General features: G+C 47.2%; 1 protein-coding gene and 1 long non-coding RNA gene across 13 annotated transcripts in view; both read right to left on the bottom strand.

Annotated features, from left to right (window-relative positions):
- Nucleotides 1-1,060: 1,060 nt before the first annotated feature.
- LOC102557119 (uncharacterized) lies at nucleotides 1,061-7,237 on the bottom strand. Its single transcript, XR_595980.4, has 2 exons — nucleotides 4,710-7,237; nucleotides 1,061-3,700 (listed from the first exon to the last, which is right to left on the bottom strand). It is a non-coding gene; the product is annotated as an uncharacterized LOC102557119 (long non-coding RNA).
- A 2,298-nt stretch (nucleotides 7,238-9,535) lies between these two features.
- Nucleotides 9,536-11,387, bottom strand: part of Bcl11a (BCL11 transcription factor A) — a 95,143-nt gene continuing 93,291 nt past the window's right edge. For 11 of the 12 annotated variants that reach the window (XM_039092106.2, XM_063273278.1, XM_063273276.1 and 8 more), the window contains one exon: nucleotides 9,536-10,034. In XM_039092106.2, coding sequence (XP_038948034.1) covers nucleotides 9,933-10,034 — 102 coding nt within the window. In that variant the 3' untranslated portion in view covers nucleotides 9,536-9,932. The remainder of the gene's footprint in view (nucleotides 10,035-11,387) is intronic. The other variant, XM_063273273.1, reaches the window with a different exon arrangement.

Here is an 11,387-nt window from a genome sequence, read left to right as displayed (position 1 = left end):
TCAAAGGGCTTAGTCTGGTGACTTAATTGCCTCTCCATTTGCAGCCGGGAGTCCCCTTGGGTCAGAATTCAGTGTGGTTTCCAGTAGGAGAGGGGATAGGTTTACTCTGCTCACACCCAGCCCACAGCTGCTCTATAAACACAAAGACCCCTCGGGCTCTTAGAGGGTAAGCTGCCCTTCAGCCTGGCTTGCTTGTGGCGACCGTTACCTCTTAGAGAGGAAGGGTAGAAGCCTAGGAGTATACTTTCTGAGAGGAAGACTCTAGAAACAAGAGAGTAATGGGGACCAGAGACCAAGGCCCCAGGTGTTACTGAGGTCATCTCAACCATTGTGGGTGAGGCATGTTCTTCTGTTCCGAAGTGAGACAGGCAGCCTGGAGACGCATATGTGGTAAATAAGATGCCCTTAGGAATGTCTTTGTGTGACTATGGACATAGGCCCACTTCCCATACATAAACCGTCACCCTCACTCAGTGGGAAAGGGGAAAGGCAACTGTGTGCAAAGGTCCCTGACATCCACACATGCGCTTGCTAACTCAACCCCTTGTGTCTTTGAGTGACTACCTTACCGAGATGTGGCTTAGAGCCTGCACTAACCTAGAAGAGGAGACTTTGTAGAGAAGAGGACTTTATTTTCTCACAAGTCTCCAAGACCCCCTTCTCTTATTCTCTATCAACTATCAAGGTTCACAGGGAGACTAACTTCAGTGAGGGGGACACTGGGGCCGTCTTTCTAATACTGACATCCATTTGGATCTCTGGGAATATTTCCTCTCTTCTTACCGACCACCGGTGCACACCTATATCCTTGCTTTTTAAGCCACTGTCTGAAGGATGAAGCCATCACTGAGCCACAGAAATAGTCGGTCTTGTCCTCTGGGAGAAAATCTAGGGTGGAAGAGAGAGTTTGGCACCTCTGTGTGCCTTAGATATCCTGACTTATGACACTGGCAGTTGCAGACTTAGCCCTATGCCTAAGAAAGACAGTAGTGGTTGGAGGGGGGAAGTGAGGTATGGTGCGTCACCAGATGATACAACTCACAACCACAACGCAAAAACATAAAGTCGCTATTTTTTGAAACATTGCCTCCCAGAGAGCAAAGCCCCGGCCTGTCCTGGCTTTGAGCAGGTAATACCTCTCTGACAGGCTGTGTGTTTGTTTACTCCGATGCTTGTGAAACACCTTTAATGACACATCGAAGGATAATAAGATACTATCGTGGAACACAGCTTGTGTAGACAAGTAGTGCCGAGAGGGAACAGTGCAAGGAGCTTCCACTGACCAGACCGTCTTTCGATTCTTGAATTTTCTTGACTCATTTTGAAATCTTCTCTTCACAAACCTCGGAGTTTGATGACCTACCAAAATCTTTGGTTTTTTTTTTTTTTTTTGTTGTTGTTGTTTTTTGTTTTTTTTTTTTGTTGTTTTTTTTTTTTTTTTTTGTTCTTTTTCTGGTTGTGTTCGTCATTCTCCTTTCAGACATAATGCTAAAGGGTTAAACGCTCAAAGAGAAATGATGCCTTCTGTATGTACAAATTGTCCCTCTAGGCACTTGCTGGCCTGTCTTGGCCCCAACGACGGTGTATTTAAGCTCTTCTTCATACAGGCCAACGGTCAATCAGTAAGGTAGAGTTTGGGATGGTTTTAAAGGACAGTGTGGGGTGGACCTAGACAAGCACAGATAGGAAATTTACATGACCATAGAAGGTGCTCACTGCCAAAGATGACTAAGCAGTTTGTTCCCAGTGCGGTCGCCATAGCAGAGCCAGCGCAGCTGGCTAATGTCTTCAAGAACTGGCCTCCTGTTGGTCACTTTCCTTCCTCGGAGTCGCCTTCAGGCCACTTGACATCTTGCTATCCAATTTCTTAAGCTTGCCTGTGGACAGAGTTCTGAAAATCACTTACTGACCATATTTTTTTTTTAATGTGTTGGCTATGGGATAAAAATACAAGCCGTTTAGCCCACTATTTAAAGACCTCTAAAATAAGGTTCCAAGTCAGTTCCCAGCAGGTTCTGTGTTTATCGGGATGTTCTAGTGTTTTTGCAGATAAGCCTCTCCTCCAGCCCCACTGGGAGAGCTTTCACCCCCGAAGAGCCACAGTGTTTCCTCAAAGTGGATTGCGCTGCTCGTGTCTGCTTCTCGCCGGAACCCTAGCCTGCTTTCGAAGACCGCTAAGACTTAGCTTCTTTGCACCCCTCCGGTTTTCACCTCTTGTCTATGAATTAATAATCGCAGACCCCTCCATCATCCTGTGCTTTTATTCTTACAGTCTTATCCACCAAACAGGACAGACTCCAAGGAGGGACACTGGACTTGTACCTCCTGATTGTTCTCCTAGTGACCCGGACACTACTTGGCATACTGGAGAGCGCTGGAGAAGTGGGAGAGTGTTTATGTATGTGCGTATTCTGAGGGACGTTGTAATACTGGACATGGGAGAAATACAGACTTTTTTTGTTGTGTTCCATTAGAATAAACTGGCAGCAGGTAATTGGTTACGGTTCAGCCTGGGGGGTGGGGTTAAAATACCTGGACTTCACCCCACTATAGGTCATTTATCTCTGATTGCAGGACAAAGACCGTGTCTCCATTACTTCTCCCTTTCTAAAGCCTGTGGTGTTGGTCTTTGTAAGCAAGACTAGGCCAGTTCCATGAGGAGACATCAAGCTATGCCCACCTCTGCCCCTTGAAAGGCAGTTTGTATGTACTCATGCCTATGATGTTACCTAAAGGAGAGCATTCTCAGTCACCCCCACAGAGCCCCCCTCCCAACTGCTGTCTACGTTGGCAAAGCGAATTATAGATTAGCATTTTAAAAGGCCCACTGTTCTCACCCCATCAGCTTAACTGAGACCAGTTATTTAGCGGGCTTCTAATTAATTTAATTCTCCACTGGTGGCGATTTCTGATGGGCAACGACTGTGCCTTTTGCCTCTTTGTATCCCTCCCCCAGCACTTTACTCAGTCGGCTGCCCGTAGCAGGGCTGCAATAAATATTTGTTGATTGAACAAATGAATGAGCCTTGGCTGCAGGTGGAAAAAGTTCATGGGTAGATTCTTAGATTAGCCACGCAAAACCAACGTGGTCCTCCGGCAAGGACTCGAAGTAATGTAAACCAACGTGGTGCTCTGTGAGGACGTGAAGAAGTGCGCACGTCCCAGGAAGCAATCAGAGCAGCCGACAGAGGTCAACCGTTCACAGCAAGGCCACGTTAATTCTGATTAGCACTGTTGTTGGCTTTTTAAATATGACTCAGAAGTCTTGGTGTCACGAATGTGGACAAAACTCTTAGACGAGAGCAACACTGGGAGCCAGCATGCAGAGGGAGATGAGATGTTTAAGGGTGGGGATTCTCGGGGCTGAAGAGATCCATATCCCATCTAAAGGAGTGCATATCAGCATGGATTTACAACCCTAGAGTCAGAAACCAGAGCCAGAAAGAGTCCTGGGCCCACTGGTCAATCAGCCTAGCCAGACTGAGTCACCGAATTCCAACCTCAATGGGAGAGTCTGTGTCAGAACAATAGGCACAGGAGGTCAACTTCTGGCTTCCGTGTGTGTGTGCATACATGTCCATGCACAGCCAGCCACACGTGTGAGGTCATACTGTAGAAGCAGGGTAGGTCATCTGGTGTCTCTCAGCTTCCGTAGAATGGGAGAATAGTTCCCAGCCCATAAGAAAGTGATGAAGAAGACCTAAGAACGGAACTAAAACACGAGTCAGAGGGGTCTCTCCTTGACCCTAGAAGGTAGGAAAACCTCAACAAATATTAGCCAGCATTATTTGCATCTTAACACATATTGTCCTCTAATCTACAGTCTGGGCAGGCAGCTCACCAGCTTAGGACGAGAAGGGTTATGTTTTTAGTCAGAGATGGCCGGTGGGACACGTCCAATCTCTCCATCTACAGGCATCAGAAGCGTGGAAATTTACCTTTTCTATATTCTTTCAGAGCGTGGGCCAGAGAGAGACTTGTACCCTCGGGGCACAGATAAAATGACCCAATGAACTAGGCCTCACAATCGCAGCTTAAATTTTTCCAAACCAAAATCACTATTGCTTTCTTTCCTGAAACATAGACTTACAAAGAGTATGGGTTTCAGGCCAAAAGCAAAGCACGCACCCCTAGGACAGCCATGAACACTGGGTTCCAGCTCTCTAAATCCGTTTGCAGAGTCAGAGAACATGGAAATGTTCTCTACTGCTGTAACTGTTACTGTTACGTGCTGCTTGAGAGCGGGGGCTAAGAGGAGGGACGCAGGCTCTGATTAGCATCAACTCACAGACCAAAGCAACTCGCCAGTCTGGGTAGAAAAGTACAAGAGGCTATCCTGGCACATCAGCTTCTGTCAGAGGGGGAAAAGCAAAACACTCTTGGAGAAGCAGAAAGGCAAGAAGAGACAGAGTGGCCACAGACCAGTCCACGCAGTGGGACCCTGGCGATGGGAAGGCACCTCTGTCCCTGAATTCTATGCTTTGGGTGGGTTTGTGATGAGGAGTGTTGCTCTGTATGGGGAAGCAGTCAATGGGCAGAGCTAGTCTCTCTGAAACTGGGGTGTGAACCTCTGCCACTCCTAGAGAGCAAAGGAAGGCCACTGATCTCCACAAGCCAGCACTCTCTGAGGAGAGGAGACAGAAGGCCAGAGAGGGCAGCGGGAGCTGCCTGCTCACATTACCACAAAGGAAATTCATGGAGTTGCCTACCTCAGAGTGGGAGAGAGGCAAGTAAGCCTTTCCCCTCATCGGGGATAATCCACTTGCTGCTGTCCAGGGATGCTGCCTTCCAACCGGGCCCCTTCCTGTTTCAGAGTGAGCTCTGCTGTTGCAAATGCTGTAGACAACTGCAGTTCCCATCAGCCCACGGCCATTGAGCATCAACCCATGTCCTCACCAAGGCAAGAAGAGAGGAGACAGAAGAACGGAATACCGGGTTGAAGAAAGGGTGAGGCTGACCATGACAGGGGCCTGATCCAAAAAGAAGATGAAGGCTTTGTCCTAAAGAGAGAATGGACAGACAGCAAAATGGAGAGGCAAGAGGAAGAAGTCTCACGGCCCAGCGCGGTGGGCCCTCACAGCAGCCTGCCTGCCAGCCGTCCCACTTCTCCACCTGTATTATCCAAATTCAATATCCTCCTCCGGTAACAAGATTCAAGGCGAAATATTAGCTCTCTGGATTCCTAGCAGGATGTGATGCAGCCTTGAGATTCAAATCAAGTGGGCGTTTCTCTTAAATCCTGTCTAGAGAATGGAACAGATTGTGAGATCTATTTAAGTCATTCGTGATGAATTTGGTGTGATGAGTGGCCCCTTTTTATGCCCTTTTAACTTCGAAAGCCATCACTCAGCAATTCTTGGTCCATACATTTATTTCTACCGTTGGAGGTGTAGATTCAAGAACCCTTCCCGGAAGTAGCCTGAGCGTTCTATCCAATTACGGACACCACATCGTAGTCCTGAAGCATGGGGCAGGCACATGAGCTCCCTGCTGTGGCTGGTACCACCAAACAAGCCTTTGCTTGTTTGTCTGTCTGTCCCCTTCCTTCTTCCTTCTTTCCTTCCTTCCTTCCTTCTTTCTTTCTTTCTGAGGGGTATTTTTTTTTCTGCCGCCCAAGTTTCTGTTTTTAGCAGAAGGTCAAAGGGCAGGGTCTGTCGTTTTAGTCCATTTGCATAAGAACTGGACTACTTGGTTTCCATTTCCGGCTCAGCTGCTAAGTCACGGAGCTTTCCAGTTTGGCGGGGACTGTTCTGTTCACCATGTGACCATAAACTCTTCCTTCACCTTCAGGCCACTTGTCCAGCCTGTGACATGAATAATTGCTATGGATTCTTCCAGCTTTAGTTTCTTCCTTTTCATACTGAATTGACATAGCCAGGAGGAAAATTGATCGTCATGTACATGAAAGTGTTCTGCAGAACGGACAAACATGTAACAAGGAAAAAGGCTATGTGGTTAAAAGTTAGAAGTTTTAATTGGTGCTTAGGCAACAGAGATGTAATCTCAGCTTCTGAACCCTGCTGGAAACGAGTTCTCCGGTTTGACGCAAACCCAGCAGAAAGCAAGCTGAGGAGTGGCGTCACCACTGCAGACTTGGAGGGAGAAGTGTGTCACCACTGCAGACTTGGAGGGAGAAGTGTGATGCTGTTTCTGGAGGGAGAAGGACAGATGCTTTGCAGCACTGTTGAACTGAGTTTCCACTAGACAAAGGATCCCTCAAGCCTGTCTGCCTCACTCCAGACCCAAGAAGGAGCCAACCCCATGCTGGGTACTGCAGGGAGAACACTGACAGTCAACACAGCCCTTGAAATCTAATCAGGACCCTGTCACTACGGTTGGGCCAGAGATTTGGTAGGGAAAATTTTTAATAGAGATGAGTATTAATACCGAGGCTTAAAAACCCATAGTAATATTAAGTCAGCTTCTTCAGATCAATGCTATTCTCTAACAATAACAGACAAACCATCCTAACCATCAAAGGACCTGCCTGTAGTCCGGTGGCTCTCAAAATGCCAAGGATAAGTAAGCAGGACATGTCCTGCCAAGGTTTGGGTGCACAGCAAGGCCTCAGTAGAAGCCAAATTTGCAGTCCTCCTTGAAGATCTTTATCAAACCATCACAGGCATTTCTGATATTTAACAGGCTGGTACTGAAAGCACTTCGAATGGCTCTCTGACATCACAAAGTCTTACTGACTTTTGTATGTATGACAGTTGGACAGATGACAAAACTAACGTGTGTAGTCCAGGTCTGAGAAGAAGGTAAGGATGAAGCCTACGTTGTTGGTCCCCACCATACGAGTAGCCAACACTGTGTCCTCCGATGTGTGAGAAGTGCATTCTGGGCAGGCAATTAATCTCTCTGAAATTTGAAGTTTCTCTCTCCAGAGAGGGCACAGAGAGGACCCTTGTCAGATTTGTCGGTCTCTTTCCTGGCTTCCAGTCTTCAAATAACCCTGACCTTGACCTATCACACAGCCAGATGACTTCTCAACCCATCAATCCTATACGAGTCTTCGAAACTTCTACCCTCACCATACCACAAATGGCAATGAGCCCCACATGTGACTTTTCATTTTCTTGCATTGAAAGGTATGAGCGGGGAGCCATGGAAAATTTTTATTTACTTTTAGTGAAAAGTCTTTCTTCTCCAACGGAAGAAGAAGATATTTTTATCCACTTTAGTTCATTACCTTCCAACAACGTGACTCTTAATGCTACCTGCTCATTTAGCCTCAGAGTCTTAGAAGGAATAAGAGAAGTGAGGATGGAAACAGAGCAGATCTGAAAGTGGAGAACACCCAGCACAGTTCTCCAGGCTGCCGATGTCTCTCCCAGGTCTCCTAGTGGAAGAGGAACCACTATTTCCAGGTATCGGCAAAGAGCTAAAGCATCTAGGAGATGCTGGTCACTGATCCCTTGTGGGACTAGAGTTAACAAGCCAGAAAGAGGGTGGCACAGGGTGGCGGTTTCTCTTAGAAATAATTTCTTGTCTGGCAGTCCTATTCTGACCTAGGAAGACTCAACAACAACAACAACAACAACAACAACAACAACAAAAACTCATCAAGGAAATGTGTGTGACCAGGGCTATTTGTCATGAAGATTCACAGAGGGGATGAGGAGAGGAAGAGTCACAGAGAGGGAATGAGGAAGAGGAAGAGTCACAGAGGGGTTGAGGAAGAGTCACAGAGAGGAAGAGGAAAAGTCACAGAGGGGATGAGGAAGAGGAATAGTCACAGGAAGAGGAAGAGTCACAGATAGGGGATGAGGAAGAGGAAGAGTCACAGGAAGAGGAAAAGTCACAGAGAGGGGATGAGGAAGAGGAAGAGTCACAGGAAGAGGAAGAGGAAAAGCCACAGAAGTGATGAAGAAGAGGGAGAGCCACAGGAAAAGGAAGAGTCACAGAGGGGTTGAGGAAGAGTCACAGAGGGGATGAGGAAGAGTCACAGAGGGGATGAGGAAGAGGAAGAGTCACAGGAAGAGGAAGAGGAAAAGTCACAGAGGGGATGAGGAAGAGGAAGAGTCACAGGAAGAGGAAGAGTCACAGAGGGGTTGAGGAAGAGTCACAGAGGATGAGGAAGAGGAAGAGTCACAGAGAGGAAGAGGAAAAGTCACAGAGGGGATGAGGAAGAGGAAGAGTCACAAAGAGGAAGAGGAAGAGGAAAAGTCACAGAGGGAATGAGGAAGAGGAAGAGTCACAGAGAGGGGATGAGGAAGAGGAAGAGTCACAGGAAGAGGAAGAGGAAGAGTCACAAAGAGGATGAGGAAGAGGAAGAGTCACAGAGAGGGGATGAAGAAGAGGAAGAGTCACAGAGAGGATGAGGAGAGGGTCTCTTGGATCCACCAATAGCCATCCCACTTTCTGTGTATGGAAACACACACGTGTGTGCTCGTGAGCCTTTATATCCCGTGTGCTAACAGCAGAAACACTTAGGGAGAAGCGCGAGCTTTGATTATGACGGAACAGAAGTCAGTAGCTTCTGCTCTGGTTCAGAAGCCTCTTACCAGCACGGGCTTAGCAAGCTTTAGCTCCTCCACACCGGAAGCTGAGGGATCTATCCCATCGAGGAGCAATGCACGTGAAAGTGCTGTGCAGAGCATACACCAGAGCACTATTACTTATGATGAAGAAGCAGGAGGGAATCCAGCTGCCAATTATTGTGCTATCTTTTTACTAGGTTGGGTAATCTAGCCAGAGGGTGAATGGGTAAGATTTTCCCCACTCAGGTTCACAGCCAGTATGTAAATCTGCCAATGCACAGGTGTCCGAGATCTATTATTTATGAGCCTATTTTAATACGCCATATTGTTTCTAATTCTCTTCTAGATCTGTAGACAGTGGAAAATACCAAGCTGAGGAAAGTTCTTGCCGAATTTAGCACCTATCTTTAGAGCAACTAGAGTCACTGATCTCTAAAGTACGAGGCACTCCTGGTGACAACGGTCTGACGGGCACCTCCTTCCTCCAGCAATGACTTCCCTTGTGAAGATCTTTCCCCACATTTTCTTACGTATTAGAGAGTTAAGAAAGACCTAGTTGCTGGGAATGTGGAATCCTAACGTCAGAATATTTAAATAACTCCTGACATTTACCGTCCCGTCCAGTATAGTGTTATCTTTCTTGAACTACATTACAGACAGATTCAGACCCTACATGGAAGTCACCAAAAGCATATATTTGAGAAAGAGGATTCAGTGTGCCATATTTATGCATTATTTAATGGTATGCAAATTATAAGTCAGACAGGAAAACCACACGTCAGCAGTAATAAACAGCAATGCTACTACATTAATTATGATATTACTATGATTCATTCCCTGGTTTTGCATTTTGATTCTCTTTGAAAATGTATGCTATCCGAAAAGCCTACTTCCTTTCCTACGCCTCCTGCCGAGACTTGAGTCTGGTCCTTCTGCCCACCCTATGAGTTTCTGAGGTAACAGGTTCAAGCTCCAGGTCGTAAAGCCTGGAGCAGCCATTGTCTTATGAGCGTTAAAAAAAAAAAAAAAAAAAAAAACAAGCACACACAGCCTAAAGCTCCAACATTTATTATGTCAATGTTAAGCACACTTTTTAAAAGACAACATAGAATGTATAGAAACGAGGGGTTAGGGACTCATGCTCATCTCCACAATACGGGTAATTAGGTCGGCTGGTTTCACAAGGGTTGGACGCCTCTTCGACCGCGGGGCAGTCCGAGGGCCCTCTGAATGGGACGGATTCACTGTTCCAATGTGGGTCTGTTTTTTTGTTTTTTACGTTTTATTAAAAAATATAAATAAAATGGCACTGCAGGCCCAGGCTGGGAGGACTCGGCAGGACTCTTGTCTTCTTGGAGGCTACTGTCAGAAAACATCACAAACTAGCAGGATGACGGAGCTCGCTGACATCGGCTGGGCGGCGCATGTCCAGCCCCGCCCCTGGGGGCTTCAGAGTTTCTCAGAACTTAAGGGCTCTTGAGCTTCCATCCGAAAACTGCCACACATCTTGAGCTCTCGGGGTACTACGCCGAACGGGGGTGTGTGAAGGACCTGGAAAGAGGTTGGAGACAGAGGAAGGAAAAAAGTACAGAGTGACTTGGCCTGGTGACTTTCTGGTCTCTCGCTAGCTTCTTAAAATTATGATTTAAATCAACCACAGGTTGAGCCACTGCCATGATCTCAAATGTACTCTCCCCTCCCCGGATATTCCCACCGCCAAGGTGCTTTGCCACACCTCCCGCCCTGTTACCCAAAGGACCCAGACTCCCTACCCCGACACATGGAAGTCCTACCAAACTTGGGACACACCTGGAAGGAAACTCTCTTCCTTACAACTGAGAAAACTTAGTAGCGAACAGTCCTTTGTCAAGGATAGTGGGAGAGGGAGGAGGGAAGGGAGACATTTTCGTAAAATGATAATAAAATTATAAAGAAACGAAAATCAAAACTGATGTAAAAGCAGCTTAACAAAAACGTGAAATGTCACCAACGTCAAGGCAGCCAACGATTTACAAGAGGTGAACAGTCTCTCAAGAGGAAACCAGAACCCAAGAGTTGCCCTCAAATTGCACCCACACTGCCTGTAGTTTCTTTCAAACATGCAGGGATTTTCATTTGTCTTTTGTGTGCCATGGGGAATGGTAGTGGTGAGGGGACAGGAGTAGCAATGTTCCTCCAGGATCCCCCTCTGCTGTGGCATTGACTTGCTGCAGTGACCTCAGAGTCCAGATGTGCTGGGGAGGATGGGTACTACCTGGCCATTACAGGCCTCGTTGCCATGGTAACCTGCAGTTTGGGGGGGGCGCCTGGGGCCTCTTCTCCCCTGACTCCATGAGGCAGGAGGCCTGGGGTCTGGAGCTCAGCTGTGCTCCCATAGAGCCCCCCTGAGCAGTAGAGATCTGGACTGAGGGGCCTGCTGTGACCGGGTAGACTCTGGGGAATTCCATTCCTGGTCCAGTGCTAGCACCGCCCTTGAGGCTTTTTTAGATGCCCCTCCAACCCCCTTTGTTTGACCCACTATCTATTTAAAGACCTAATGGGCAAAGTACAGCATAAGCATGTACCATATTCCTTGTTATTCAAAAGCATACCCGTCCCCCTGGGTATCCAGGGGCCTCTGCATTAGAGGAAACGTTGGGGAAGGTGTTTAATTTGCCTTTAGTGGTTGTCTCTGTGACAAATGCGGCAGACTCCCGTGTCCTCCTCACACAATTTTTGCCATGTGAAGAAAGGAAAAACAGTATTTGGATCAATCATAAAGTTGTGCTCAGTCAAGCCTGGTTACTTAAGTACAGTGACCCTTGTGAACTGTATTGGTTCCTTTTCCCATTTGGGAGCCAGGGAAGAATCTGCTGCTCCAAGACAAAGGGAATTAGAATCAGGCCCGACTCCTTCCCCAGACTC

This window comes from Rattus norvegicus, chromosome 14 (assembly GCF_036323735.1).
Source record: "Rattus norvegicus strain BN/NHsdMcwi chromosome 14, GRCr8, whole genome shotgun sequence".
NCBI lineage: Eukaryota > Metazoa > Chordata > Mammalia > Rodentia > Muridae > Rattus > Rattus norvegicus.
This window is presented reverse-complemented; position numbering and strand designations above follow the sequence as displayed.